General features: G+C 53.2%; 3 protein-coding genes across 5 annotated transcripts in view; 2 read left to right on the plus strand and 1 right to left on the minus strand.

Annotated features, from left to right (window-relative positions):
* Doc2a (double C2 domain alpha) overlaps nucleotides 1-1,465 on the plus strand; it is a 9,950-nt gene extending 8,485 nt beyond the window's left edge. Inside the window, exons 5-8 of the mRNA XM_036177485.1 lie at nucleotides 12-209; nucleotides 293-374; nucleotides 464-560; nucleotides 649-1,465. Coding sequence (XP_036033378.1) covers nucleotides 12-209; nucleotides 293-374; nucleotides 464-560; nucleotides 649-785 — 514 coding nt within the window. The 3' untranslated portion in view covers nucleotides 786-1,465. The remainder of the gene's footprint in view (nucleotides 1-11; nucleotides 210-292; nucleotides 375-463; nucleotides 561-648) is intronic.
* Ino80e (INO80 complex subunit E) lies at nucleotides 340-11,406 on the minus strand. 3 transcript variants are annotated; one of them, XM_036192462.1, is made up of 7 exons: nucleotides 10,736-11,406; nucleotides 10,509-10,579; nucleotides 10,299-10,351; nucleotides 6,650-6,728; nucleotides 6,452-6,563; nucleotides 5,984-6,049; nucleotides 340-1,750 (listed from the first exon to the last, which is right to left on the minus strand). In XM_036192462.1, exons 1-7 carry the CDS (start codon nucleotides 10,814-10,816, stop codon nucleotides 1,529-1,531), a joined length of 684 nt encoding a protein of 227 aa, XP_036048355.1. In that variant the 5' UTR covers nucleotides 10,817-11,406; the 3' UTR covers nucleotides 340-1,528. The 3 variants fall into 3 exon arrangements, with proteins under 3 accessions (XP_036048355.1, XP_036048350.1, XP_036048361.1); XM_036192457.1 differs by having other exon boundaries at nucleotides 5,984-6,100; nucleotides 10,736-11,402; XM_036192468.1 differs by lacking the exon at nucleotides 5,984-6,049 and having other exon boundaries at nucleotides 10,736-11,405.
* Hirip3 (HIRA interacting protein 3) lies at nucleotides 10,992-13,788 on the plus strand. Its single transcript, XM_036192478.1, is given in 9 exon segments — nucleotides 10,992-11,502; nucleotides 11,505-11,529; nucleotides 11,608-11,641; nucleotides 11,643-11,729; nucleotides 11,830-11,938; nucleotides 12,156-12,967; nucleotides 13,039-13,204; nucleotides 13,282-13,380; nucleotides 13,453-13,788. Coding segments are annotated over 9 exon segments (1,533 nt in total). The 5' UTR covers nucleotides 10,992-11,465; the 3' UTR covers nucleotides 13,617-13,788.
* The last annotated feature ends 337 nt before the right edge of the window (nucleotides 13,789-14,125 follow it).

Raw genomic sequence — 14,125 nt, forward strand, 5'->3', positions numbered from 1 at the left:
GAGGACCCTAGACCGACCTCTGACCCCTGCATTCTTTTCTGGCAGCTAGAGCAGGCAGAGCAGGGACCTGGGCTGCTGGAGGAGCGTGGGCGCATCCTGCTGAGCCTCAGCTACAGTTCTAGACGGCACGGGCTGCTGGTGGGCATCGTTCGCTGTGCGCACCTGGCTGCCATGGATGTTAACGGCTACTCTGACCCTTATGTGAAGACGTGAGCCCTAACTCAAGCCTGACCCCAGCCTAATTGCTCGGGCTTAGCCTGTCCCTAACTTCACTGCTCCCCTCCCTCCACAGGTACTTGAGACCAGATGTGGATAAGAAATCCAAGCATAAAACATGTGTGAAGAAGAAGACATTAAACCCAGAATTTAATGAGGTAAACACGACAGGGAGCAGAAATAAAGATGGGCTGGGGACAGCCATGTGGTTAGAAGGCCTGACAAAGCACACCTGCCTTGTTCTCAGGAATTCTTCTATGAGATGGAACTCTCCACTCTGGCAACCAAGACCCTGGAAGTCACAGTCTGGGACTACGACATTGGCAAATCCAATGACTTCATAGGTGAGTGGAAGGGCCTACCAGGTGCTGGAGGGAAGTGAGGCAGGAGAATGGGCACTGATTGGCTCTGCCCGACTTGGCTGTTCTTCAGGTGGTGTGTCTCTGGGGCCAGGAGCCCGGGGAGAGGCGCAGAAGCACTGGAGTGACTGTCTCCATCAGCCGGACACAGCCCTGGAGCGCTGGCACACCCTGACCAGCGAGCTGCCCGGGGCTTTCCCCCTGGCCTGAGTAGATAGCAGCTGTCCAGCACAGGCCCTTTGGGCCGGGTCCAGTACCCAACCTTCGCACGAGTGTGTTGCACGTTTACACGGGGTGGGATGCCCCCTGCCCCACACTACCTGTCTTATTTTTGTGAGTCTGTGACCGTGGGTCTGTCTTCCTGTGAGGGACTGTGGAGAGCTATATTCACATATGCAAACTTTCTCCTGCCTGACTTGCTGTTACCTGCAAATATGCAACCACCCCATGCACAGGACCATGTGGGAGTCTCCTGCCAGTGTCCTACCCCACCCTGCTACTCCTCTCTTGGCCTCTCCAGGCTGCCCGGGCGGGCGGCCCCCTGCTCCACAGGGAGGAGGTCGGATTAGGGGAGATTAGAAGAGGACAGTTCCAAAAGAGGAAAAGGACAAAGAAAGAGCCAACCCTTTAATACAGAGCCTTTGTTACAAAGCCCCAGCCCTGCTCAGCTGCTCTTCTAAAGGAGTGGCCTCCACAGGGTGTCTGCCTCCATAAGGTGTGGCAGATCCTCTTGGCCACTCATTTAAATAACTGTCCCCTGGATGGGGCTGGGATGTGAGGGCAGGCCCCTGCCACCTTCCTCGGGGACATTTGTGCATGTTTACGCCTTTTCTGATTGTGTCAGTGGCCGAAGCATGGCAACTGGGCATCAATAAACATCTCTTGAAGAAGTGGGCTCGAGTGTACTGGCATGGGAGGAGCACTGTGCAGGCTTGGCTGGGAGCACTGGGTGGCTACTCTGGGATGTCGATTACCAGGTCATCGTCTCCGTCCAGGGCATCATCCCCACTGCCTGTATCGCTGAACATCTGCTGAGGGACGGTGCTCAGGATCGTGTGGGGGGGCATCTTGGGAGGAGGCAGGGGGGTCAGGGCTGCCCCAACACTGGCCCCAGAACCCCTGGCAGGGAAGGCCAGTGGCCCACCGACAGGGCAGTCAGGGGGTCCTACAGCCATCTGCAGTGGGGGAGAAACACAAGGAGGGCTTGTCAGACACACTGGCACTAGACAGCGGCACGACTGCCACTGAAGGCAGTTCAAGGAGGGGGAGCCCACCGCAGCCCCTCAGTCTCAAGCCATGGAGTGCCTGGGGGGAGGGGCAGTGATGGAGGGCGTGATGGGGATGGGTGAGGAGGCTGACAGGGAACCTGACAGAAAAGTTGGGCTCTTCCCTCGCTAGCAAGGCACCCTGGTTGCTCTGTGCCAGCAGTTAAAGCCACATTTAGGACTAGCTCAGAGTACCTTCCTCTTGCCTTTGGGCACCTTGGGTATCACCTGCCACCACTGGTCAGCTCTCCCTCCTCCTCCTATGGGATTCACTAGTTCGTGATGGGCATCACAGGCTATCTGAGCCAGAAGAATAAACAGTAGCTTTGGTCCCCAGCTTCTATGGCATCGTGGGTGAGCCCCTCCTTGGGACCCCAGCAGCCACCAGCCTGGGATAGGCCCTCCTCTCGGCTCACCTGGTCTAGGTACCAGCCTCCTAAATGGACTCCCTGCCTTCAGCCTCTCCCAGCTCCAGCTCCTCCTCCACACTGCGGCCAGAGGGGTCACTCTAGAACACAAACCTGAACATACCACTCCTCTGCCTGAGGGGCTGGGCCCGGCTGCCCTCAGGATGGTCAGTGCAATGTGCCTAACAGGCTGGCCCCGCTCCAGGTGTCAAGGTCATGCTTTGTCCTCTGAGCTGACACACACCTCTTCTCTGCCAGGTCCTCACATCCTTCCTCAGACAGCTCTCTGGGAACCACAAGAGCTCATGGGCCATGGGCACAAACTGAACACCTACTATGGCCCAGGTAACTTTTATCAATTATCTCTACTTTATAGGACTATTCTGGAAAAGAGGTGGGGCCACATACCAGAAGAAGAACTGACAAGTGGAAATGGAAGTTAAAGGAATTGAATGCTAGTCCTCACTGGGCAGCACTCATGGTGCCCCGGGACTGGGGCAGCAAACAACATCTGTGTGGTCTCCACCATGGCCTGCTGGTCGCTTCTATACCCGGCCCCGTGGCCTGCTCTCTGCTTCTTTTTTTTTGCCAGAGCTGAGGACCGAACCCAGGGCCTTGCGCTTGCTAGGCAAGCACTCTACCACTGAGCTAAATCCCCAACCCCGCTCACTGCTTCTCAGGGAGTCCTACCCTTACCTCTCTCTGCTTGTGTGGTGATGTGAGGGTGTGAGGGTAGGCAAAGCCTCAGGAAACATGGATGGCAGACAGGAGGTCCAGCTCTGGGAAGAACCAGGGCCCCTGTGGTGTCTGAATGAGAATGCCCACCCCCATAGGCTCTTATGTTTGAATACTTGGTCCCCAGCTGGTCCAGACAGAGATTTAAGAAGTTGGCCTTGTTGGAGGAGGTGTGTCACTGGAGTGAGCTCTCACTGTTCTCAGCTCAGAAGTCCTCATTCTCCCACCTCTGCCTCATGGACGCTGACCCTCTCACACCATCAGCTCCAAATAAACACCAGAAGTGGCCTTGGTCACGGCAACAGAAAAGTACCCGAGACAACTCCCATGTGCGTGGAGAAGCAGATGCATACAGACATGACTAAGGAGGGCAGCTCCATGAGGACCAGGCCTCTGCTGGCTCCCCCTGCTCACTAGGAACTACCCTAACCAGGATTTCCTCAGCCTGACCAAAACCAGCCAATGTGGCTCTATGAGCTGCCAGGGCCCAGGCACTGGCTAGGTGGTGTTCTCCACCACTCACTCATTTTCATGCCCTCCATGACTGAGACAGAGTTCAGTGACATGCCCAAGGTCACATGGTGAGTATGGGAAAGAGCTGGGACTCCAGCCCAGCATTTGTGTTGCCTTGGCCTTCAGTTCTCACCTCTGTTCACGCTTGCCACCTCCTGGATTTCCCACCGAGGACACCTGGACTCAGGCCCTTCAGTGGTGGGTGCCACCTGCCATTCCTGACATACTGCAGCTTACCTCCCCCATGTCCCTCTTCCCCTCCCACTGCCACTTCAGCTGGGACCAGCCTGATCTTACGGACCCTGTGCTCCAGCATTAGCCCCTCCCTGACCCTCCCCATGCCTACCTAAAGTAGTTGACTCTAGTCTTTCCCTACTAACCCAGCCACCATGTCTAAACATGCCAAACTTCTGACCTGTCCTGAAGGCTAGAAGCAAACTCTCCCAGGAAAGACCAGTGTGTATTATTGTTCCACTGCTTCCCCTAGTGCTAGGGATCAAACTTAGGGCCTTGAAAATGCCAGGCAAGAACTACTACTGAGCCACATGCCTAGTCGCCGGAGTTCATAATTAATCCCCAGGAGCTGGAGTACAGGAGGCCATGAGCTGTTTGGTGTGAGCTACTGAACTTGGGTCCCCTGGAAGAGCAGCAAACAATCTTAACCACTGGGTCATTTTTCTAATCCCTGGAATTCATTCATTCATTCACCCTTTCATTTATTTACTTTTTCCTCTCTCCCTCCCTATGCCCTCTTTCGTTGAGGATATAGCCCTGGCTGGCCTAGAATTCACTATGTAGACCAGGATAGCCTCAGACTCAGAGTCATCTGCCTCTAAATACAATCGCTGCCTCTGCCTGTGGTGTCAGAGTGCCCAGAGCTGTCAGCCTGTTGCTCCCTACTCAACCCTGCTTCCCAGCTGATGGTCTTCCATCTTCTGTCATCCTTGACTCACATCTCATCACTCCTGGGGCTTCATGTTCAGCCTTCTTCCAGCCATGCAGCCCTACGAAGCCTCGGCTCACACAGGCCACTGTCTAGTCAGCACTTCCAGATGCCCTCTTAACAAGTCCAAGGCCACTTCTCATCTCTCTTCTAAAAATCAGCTTCTCCCATCATCCTCATCTCAAAACAACTGCCAATCTACTTCTTCACAGCTCAGGGAACAGGCCTGGAATCCTTCTGGGTTCCCTCCTCCCTCTCACAGCCAAACTGGGTCTCTGAGGAAATGCTGCAGCTGGTCTTAGACATGGATCCATGGGGCTCTCTACTGGGTTCCTGTAGTCACTTCCTTCCCACCATCCTGACTCCTCCAGCCCCTCTACCCAGACCCTGCCCTGCTCACCTTGCCCAAGTGGATCTCACTCCAGTCCTGTAGAAGCCCTAGTCTCTTGTACCTTAAAGCCCTGTGTGCTTCCCTCAGTGACTGGGTAAGGGGCATGTGTCAGCATTCTCTGTTTCTCCTTGTCTTTCAACAAGCATGCTACTAGACTGAAACTCTTTCCTAAACACCTCATGGCTTGCTTCCTGTATCCAGTCAATAGCACCCTACATTATCCACCTCAAAAAATTCCATTACTTTTGCCAGGCAGATCTCTGTGAGTTCAAGGCCAGCCTGGTCTACAGAGCAAGTTCTAGGACAGGCTCCAAAGCTACATAGAGAAAACCTGTCTATAAACAAACAAACAAACAACAACAACAAAACCCAACAAAAAAAGTTCCATCACTCTCTTCATTTTCTCGACTAGGGCTGATGCAGCTGATTTACCTCTGCCAATCTTGCTAGAACAGGAGCTCTGTATAAGGGTTTAGCTCCCTGTTTGCTACGAGCTGCAGCACTCCAGATAGGTTCTCAACACAGGAGGTGCTCCATGAGCACTTGTTGATTTTACCTGGTTTGATCACTTGAGGTCTAGGATACTTTCTCAAAGTCGCACTATTCTGAACTGGGGGAGCCTTGACTCTACTCCACAGTTACAGCCCCAGTACTACCCACGACCTGTACAAACATGCTTCACTCCAGCCACTCTGCTGGTGGTGGAGCCAGGTTGTGAGGCCTGACCTCAAGCAGCCTAACTTGGGAATTCTTCCAAGACTGATTCTGCCACTGCCAGTAAGCCAGGACTAGGCCTCCTCTGCTCTGACCTTCCGTGCCCAGCCTTGGGCTGAGTCTGAGCATTTCAAACCAACCCTTTCAATGTGGTATCAGGCTGGGGATGTAGCCCAGCTGGTAGGGCACTTGCCTAACACGCATGAAGCATTGGCCTCGACCATCAGCACTATGTAAAGCAGATGCGGTGTGCCTGCAAGCCTAGCACTTGGGAGAGTGGAGGCAGGAGAACCAAGGGTCCGAGGTCATCCCATGAGCTTGTGCTAGAGAGGCCTTACTCAAACAGAACAAAACACCCACAGTCTGTGCAGGCCTCAAGCTTCCTTTAGATGGATGTCCTGCCTTTGGGGCCCCTCCCTATAGTCCCCACATCAGGGTACCTTGAGTTTCCGGGGTAGGCGGGGCCGTTTCTCCAGCTTGGGCCTCAGGGGGCTGGGCTCAGGCAGCTGCAGGGCCAGGTAGTCAGAAGGGAATGGGGGGTAAGGGGGAGAAGCCAGCTGCAGGTGGGAGTAGGAAGATGGAGATGGGAAATGGAGTAGGTAAAGGCGAGGGGTGAAGGGAAGAAATGTACACAGGAGAATGGAAAACAAAAGAGATGCTGATGAGTGTGGCTCCCAGGGCTCCTGAGAACGGGACAGCAGCAGGACTGTGTCCTGGGTCTGCCCCTAGTCCCACACAGGAGAAGGAGGCAGCCTGACTCACACCCTCCAAAGGTCACTTGCTGCCACATGTGGACACATTCTGAGTTGGGAAGCCTCGCTCTGAGACCTAGCCCCTTTGCCCAAATGATGCCCACTGTATTCCCAGGCATGGTAGCGCACTACTTCCTGGTCTTGATCCCAACTCACCGAGCTCAGATATGGGGAGGGAGCTCCAGAGGTCTGCAGGGGAAATCCTGTTGAAGGAGGCAAGGAGAGGCTGGAAGGGGATGGGGTACCCCCCATTGGAGGGCTTCTCTTCCTAGAGAAGGGGTAGGGAGAAGGGTCAGAGGCAGCTGCAAAGCCCAGATCTTCCACTCCCCCTGGGAAATGATGGCTCCTGCTTACCTCTTGGGGGCTGGTGTGTCAGACAGCTTGGGCGTCCCCTCTGTCTCACTGTTGTCTGAAGATGCAGTGGCATCTGAATCTGTGGGGAGGGCTGGTCAGTGGGCTGTAGAGTCTCCCAGTCTACCTCAGAGGGCTGAAAGCTCAACACTCCAGAAGGGGGCTAGGGAAGGAGCCTTCCCAGTTGGCACACATGCAAGCATGTGATTCTGGGGAGTCCTTCGGTTCTCACACCTACTTCCTACTTAGGTGCCGATGTCCACACGTGCCAACACATGCCATATGCCAGGCTCCTATACGTGCTCCTGGTCTTTTTAAGCACAGAAAGGGGAAGGGATGCACATCACATCTGCTTTCCAGGTGGCCTCACCAAGCTCACAAGGTATGTGTAGCACCTGAGCTCAGGTCTGTGGTTCTTTGACTATCTTAGGCACTCGCTAATGTGCCTCTAAGTGACTTTCAGCTTCTGCTCCATTTTCCTCATCCAGGGACCCACTAAAACACACCTGAAAACTCTATTTTCCTCCTCTCCTCCAGATCACAACTGCCACAAGTTCAGGCCACCAACATGTCAAAATCACCTGCTCAGCCGTCTCAGCACTGTCCACCAGCTACTGTCAACCCAATATAGTTAAGTGTCCACAGGCTTTAGCAGTGTTTCCTACATGTCTTCAGTCCACCTTAAGGAAGACTAAGGAAGGACTTGCCCAGGGCCTCCTGCACTCTGGCTAATTGCTTTACCTCAGAACTGCAATCATGGCCTCCAAGAGTACTCTTCACAGCAGCAGGCCCTCATTCTTCCAAAAGGAGATCTGTTTCCTAGCTCAGTGTTCTTCCTAGAAGGCTTGCCTTTCACTTAACAATCACTGTATTACTCAAGTCCTTGTTTGATATTTGAGTGTATGTGTGTGCACCATGTTCATGCCTAAGCCTGAGAGAGTCAAAAGAAGGCATTCAACCCCCTGGAATAGAGCGAGGCAGCTGTGAGCTGCCACGTGGGTGCTAGGAACTGAACCTAGGTCCTTTCCAAGAGCAGCAGGTGCTCTGAACTGCAGAGCCATCTCTTTAGCTCTATGGTTGCAATTTCAAGTTACTTGTTAAATATATTGAAGCTGGGCTGGGCACTGGTGGCACACGCCTTTAATCCTAGCACTCAGGAGGCAGAGGCAGGTGTAACCAGCCTGGGCTACAGAGTGAGTTCTAGGACAGCCAGGACTGTTACACAGAGAAACCCTGTCTTGGGAGAAAAAACAAAACCTTAAGTTGGAAAAATAGTGAGCTGTGCTTGTGCCCTTTGTGCACACCGACCTGGAGCTGTCTCATCACATGTCCACCTGGAAAGCCCAGCTCCTTCCTCCCAGGCCAACTGCTGCCTCAGATCCTAAAAACCCTTAGAAAATGGCTTCTCCTTATTCCTACACAATCCAGACACTACATGCTTCTGTGTGAGTTACAAGCTAGAATGACTTTAACTCTTGGTTGGTTATTTTTAGTCAGGATCTCTGTAATCCCAGTTGGTCTGGAACTCAATACGTAGACTAGACTGGCTTCTAAATTGGTGGTTCTCCTGCTTCAGCCTCCTAAATGCAAAAATACAGGCATGTTCCACTATGCCCAACTGGCTTTCATTTGTTTTTTTGAGACAGAGTCTTACTTTGCAGCTCAAGCTGGCTTGGAACTTGGAGCTATCCTCCTGCCTCATCCTCACAGTACTGGGGTTATAGGCATAGGGCACCATGCCCAGGCAGCTTTTGAATTTGTAGCTTTTTACTTTTACTTATTTAGAGATGGTTATCATGTAGCTGAGGCTGGCCTTGAACTTCTGGTCCTCCTTTCTCTACCTCCCACGGTGAACTGGGATTAAAGGCCTGTGCTACCTACCACCTCTTGCTTTTCAACACCCCCCCCACCCCCCACCACACACACACACACTCCCCATTTTTGAAACATGGTCTCATTATGTAACCAGGTTGGAAATCATTTATCTTTTTTTTTTTTTTTTTTTTAAATTATACTTACTTATTCGTATGTACATGGCCCGTGCAGGCAGAGAACAGCCTAAGGAAGCCATTCTCTCCTACAGTGTGGGTCCTGGGGATTGACTCAAGTAGTCAGGTTCAGTAGCAAGTGCCTTTGCTCAATACCCCATCTCAGAAGATGCTGGGTGAGGGACTGGAGGAAAGGCTCAGTAGTTAAGAGCATTAGCTTCTCTTTCAAGTACTCCCCTCATCAACCACAACCATTTATAACTCCTTTTAAGAGATCCAATGCCCTCTTCTGGCCTCCAGAGGCACTGCATGTACATGGTACACAGCCATACATGCAGGCAAAACACCCATACCCATAAAAATAAATGTCTTTTAAGAAAACAAAGGAAGCTGCAGGGGTGGTGGTGGTGCTATGTGTGGTGGTACAAGCATGGAACCCCAGCATTGGAGAGGCTGAGGGGGAAGAACTGTGAGTTTGGGACCAACTAGGTACAAATGAACACATTCCAAAGTAATGTGAAAAAAATAAAGGTTATGAAACTATATAAAATTCAAAATGTTACGTTCACAATAATGTTCTAATAAAACAGCCATCTTGTTTATTAATAGGCTGGCTATGGCTGTTTACCATGAGCAATGCAGTTTGCTTCAAAGATAATATTTTACAAAACTAAAAGTATTGACCCTTTGCAAAGGAAATTTATCAACTCCTGCTATACTATAATTACTACACTTAATCCTGTTTAAATTTTCATCAAACTCTCAATATCACTTAAACTTCTAGTTTGTTTCTTTAAAAACATACAAGTGCTTTTACTGTCATTACTGCTAGTGTGTTTGTGCAGACACGCCCAGGCCATGGCAAGTGTCTGGGCTTAGAGAACAGCTCCAGGAGTGTCTTCTTCCTCCTCTGTAGGTTTGTTTGTCTTTGTTTTTGTTTTTCCAGACAGGGTTACTCTGTGTAGTTTTTGGTGCCTGTCCTGGATCTCACTCTGCAGATTAGCCTGGCCTTGAACTCGCAGAGATCCGTCTGGCTCTGCCTCCCAAGTGCTGGGATTAAAGGTATGCACCACCTCCGACCGGCTTGTAGGTTTGTTTTTAAAGACCAGGTCTCACTCATGGACCTTATGCTTCTGCCTCTTGAGTGCTGGGATTACAGGCATGGGGTAGTACGCCTTTCTAGTTTATTTTTCCACTTATTACATGTTACAGGGATATAAATGACAAGAGGCCAGGGGCTTCCTCCATTTTGCCAGCCTGTGCCAAGCACAGTGCCTGGGACACAGTGGATAAATAAATACTTAAGACTCTCTGGGCATGGTGGCCTGTGCCTTTGATCCCAGTACTTGGGAGGCAGAGGCAGGTGGATTTCTGGGTTCGAGGCCAGCCTGGTCTACAGAGTGAGTTCCAGGAAATCCAGGGCTACACAGAGAAAAGAAAGGAAAAAAAGGGGGAAGTAATGGGGGAGAGAGAGAGAGAGAGAGAAAGGAAGGCAGGCAGACAAGCAGGCAGGGGCGGGCCGGTGGAGGCAAGCAACAAGGCCTAAGAACTATCGGAGGGGCTGCACCAGCTCCCACATCCCAGGAGGATGGATGGACCCAGGAACAATTGTCTAAGGTGCCAGTGTCTCATGTCTTCCTGCAAACGTTCGTGACTTTGCTCACCGGAAGAATCTTCATCCACGTTCTCATACTGCAGAAGTCGATCTAGAAGGAAACTGGGAGGGGCGGGAAAGACAACGATTATTCTCGTTTTAGCAATGTCCTCTGGCTAGATGGCTATCCAGTTCCTCCTAGAAGGCCCACTGGATCCTCCTCGGAGTGCAGGATGGAGAGAGAACGAGGGTTCCCCAGGTGTCCCTCAACAAACCTTACCTCTTGTCCCGGGACACCTTCAGCAATTTCCTCTGCGCCTTCCTGAGCTCCTCCTGAAAGCACTCGTGCTCCTGTATCGGACGGGGGCGGTGCTGAGCTAAGGGCAATCCGTAAAGGGCCAGAACCCGGAGACATCGCTCCCTGCCTACCCGCTTTACCACACGGGTAAACTGAGGTGCTCTCAGCTCTAGGCCCACACTGCACAACTTCCCCACACCAGCACTCACGTAAATGAGGAACTTGAGCTTCCGCTTCAGATTCCTGTATTTCTTTTTGTAGTCCACTTCGCCGTCCGCTGGTCCGTTCATGACCCGCCTGGGAATATCGCCCCAGAGTAGAGTCCCGCTACCCAGAGCCAAGTCGGCCCGGCCTCCTATACTTCCACTTCCACTTCCGGAGACTTGGCAACGCCGTACGAAGAGGACTACAACTCCCGGCGTGCTCCGCGCGCAGGGAGCGTCTGCCACCGCCCGCCGTCAGGGGGAGACCTGCACGGAACGCGGCTCCCAGTGGCTTCGCAGTTCGCTGAGGTCACAGAGGAGCCGGACGCTGAAGGGCGCAGTTACTGATTCTAAACTTATTTGGAGTCTTAAAAGAACCAGAAATTCAGTGTGTTGGCGAGGATACCCTTCCCCGTCTGCCTTTCGAAACAACGGAGACCTAACTTGGTGATCCTGACTACCGAGCAGTGTGGAGAGTCGATTACGTTACACCTAGAGATCTCCAGTGGCGAATCGGCTTCTCCCGAGACTTTTAATAAGCAGTTCTAAGGGAGAGCGGAAACCTTAGACCCGCCAACTGCTCGGGGGAAGCAAGGGCGGGCAGAGATCGCTGTCCAGGGCTCCGAGTCGGGGGCCCGACGGCCCCGCCCCGCCCAGGGCCGCCTCACTGCGCGTGCGCCCTGAACGTGGCCCGGAAGAAAAAAAGGCGGGAGCCACCAATCCCCGGTGGCGCAAAATGGCGCCGGGAGGTGAGATGTTGGGGTTCACGCGCAGCTTTTCCGAGGTTGCCCTGGCCTCAGGTGCATAGGGTACTAGAGTCTGGGTTGGAAAGCGCAGGGATTGGCCTGGGACTCTGGTCTTGGCACGTGTCTTCGTAGCACGGTTACGCACTCCATTGTGCGACTTAAATTCTTTGAACCACGTGGGCCGGGACCACCTTGAACCTGAGGAGGAGCAGGCGTTGAAGTGGCTGGTAGAGGAAGAGCTGCTGAAGATGCAGGTGTGGGCGTGTGCCTGGGCCAGGAGAGCCAGGGTTTGTTGCTGAGGGGTTGGGACAGGATACAACCTTGGTTCGGTTTGTCCTCATGCTGCACCCACAGGCGGATGCTGGTACTGGGGAAGGAAAGCTAGACTTTACCAAAGTGAAGAGGTCTCCTGCTCCCTGCAGTGACCCAGAGAGAAAAAGGTCCCGCTTCAGTTCAGAGTCAGGTTAGTGCCTTCTCCCTCTTATCTGCGTCATTGGTTTATTCCAAAGGCAATGTGCATGGATTGCATTGTCGATTGGGGGCAAGCACTGAGTCAGGAACCAGGTGGAGCTCGGCTGCTTCCTGCTTTCCTTCACTCTTAACTAGAGCAGAGCTGGAAGTACCCTATCCTAAATGTCAGGAACAGGAGGACCTATCCCAGCCCCGTCCCCATGTTCCAGACTCCAGCTCTACACCATCCAGTCCAGACCGCTCAGGACCCCCAACAAAGAACAGCACAACCAAGAAGTCATGTTCCAGGAGAGCCTCAAAGCAAGCAGTTGAGAGCACAGATGAAGAGCAGCAAACAGACCTGGTTGCCAAGATGGGATTAGAGGAGAGCAGTGAGGAGGAAGGGGAGGGTCCTGTCAGAGCAAGTAAGGTCTGGAAGGGAGAGGACACTGAGGAAGAGGATGCTGTGAAAAAAGCACAGAAGGGCAGGGCTAAAAAGCAAGCTGGGGCCAAGAACAAGCAGGCACCGAGCAGGGCCGCAGCCAGGAAGAAGCAGGTCAGGGGAGAAAGTGGAAGCGTCGAGGAAGAGGCTGTGCAGGGGAGAGGAAGCACGGGTGCTGAAGACAGCGACGAGGAGACCCTAGCCAAGAAGAGGGAGCGCTGGGAACCCAGACCGAGGGGCAGCAACGGGCAGAGCGTGAGCTACAAGCAGAAAAGCCGGGCTGGGCGGCCAACGGGAGGCTCGGGGGACAGCAGCGGGGGCAGCAGTGGTGGGGAAGGGGGCTCCCCGAGGAAAAGGAGCAAGGGCAGGACCCAGACTGCGATTGGGGGGAGGCAGAGTGCCAGCATCCAGGAGCTAGCCACTGCTCAAGGAACTGCCAAGGCAGGCACACCAGACAGCATTAGTGGGGAGAGTGACGCCCAGGCAGGAGAGAGCACCAAGGAGGGGAAGCAGCGCTCTTCCAAGAAGAGCTCCAAGAAAGGCAAGGCACGAAGTTCCTCTTCCTCATCAGATTCCAGTCCAGAGCCCACCAGCCGGAAGGTGAGAGGGCACACCAGGTGGGTGGCCTCCTGGTGAAGAGGCTGGACCTTTGGCTGCACATTCCTTCTTAGGCTGGGTCTCGTCGTGCAGAGGACCATCCAGCTGTGGTGAGACTAAAGCGTTATATTCGGGCTTGTGGTGCCCATCGAAACTACAAGAAGCTGCTGGGCTCCTGTCGCTCCCACAAGGAGCGCCTGAGTGTCCTCAGGGCTGAGCTGGAGGCGCTGGGCATGAAGGGTGAGACCGGTGTGCCTGAGGGCTGCTGGAGGGCCTGGGCACTGGGGAAGAGAGGCTCACCAGCCACTTCTCTCCAGGCAGTCCTTCCTTGGAGAAGTGTCGGGCCCTGAAGGAGCAGCGAGAAGAGGCAGCTGAGGTGGCTTCCTTGGATGTTGCCAATATCATCAGCAGTTCAGGTAAGAAATTTCCTCTTCACGAAAAGGAAGAGGCCGGGGTCAGATAACTAATTTTCTTTCCCTACCTCCCAGGCAGATCACGAAGAAGTAATGCCTGGAACCCTTCAGGGGAAGGAATCCCCCCAGGGGAGCTTTATCGCCGAACCCTGGACTCAGAAGGGGAGCGACCACGCCAAGCACCTCCAGACTGGTCCCATATGCGGGGCATCATCAGCAGTGATGGTGAGAGCAGCTGAGCTCCACACCCAAGATGGACCTTGCCCTGTTAGACAGACAGACAGCCCGTGGCCCTGAAGCAGCTTCTGAAGAGAGCTAAGTTGTTGGCACAGTACTCAGTTTCTTGTTCTCTAAGGTTGTTTTGGGGTTGGTGTTTTGCTTTTAGAGTCAATAAAGTAATGTTTGTAATTACTTCATTGTACATGGTCCCCAACTCTCATGCCCTATCCTCTGGGGCCAAGAAATCGGGAAGTCGTTCTTGCTACCAGCTGGTAGTCTAATTCTTATAGATTCCCAGTTGCCCTAGTCCCTGGCCCGCCATCCAGTCCTCACCAGGCTGTATCAGAGGACACGACTGTTCCTTCCAGTGTGACCAGGTGGTTTCTCTAGTCAAACTGGCCTTAACACACTCCCTACCCCTGACCCCCCTCCCATCCCCAGCTCAGCCCATCTTCCTTCCCCATAACCTCCAAGAGGTAGGTATAGAAGACCTGACTGACCAATCTGAGCATGGCAAACCTCTGCAGAA

The sequence above is a fragment of the Onychomys torridus genome, chromosome 1 (assembly GCF_903995425.1).
Source record: "Onychomys torridus chromosome 1, mOncTor1.1, whole genome shotgun sequence".
Classification (NCBI taxonomy): Eukaryota; Metazoa; Chordata; class Mammalia; order Rodentia; family Cricetidae; genus Onychomys; species Onychomys torridus.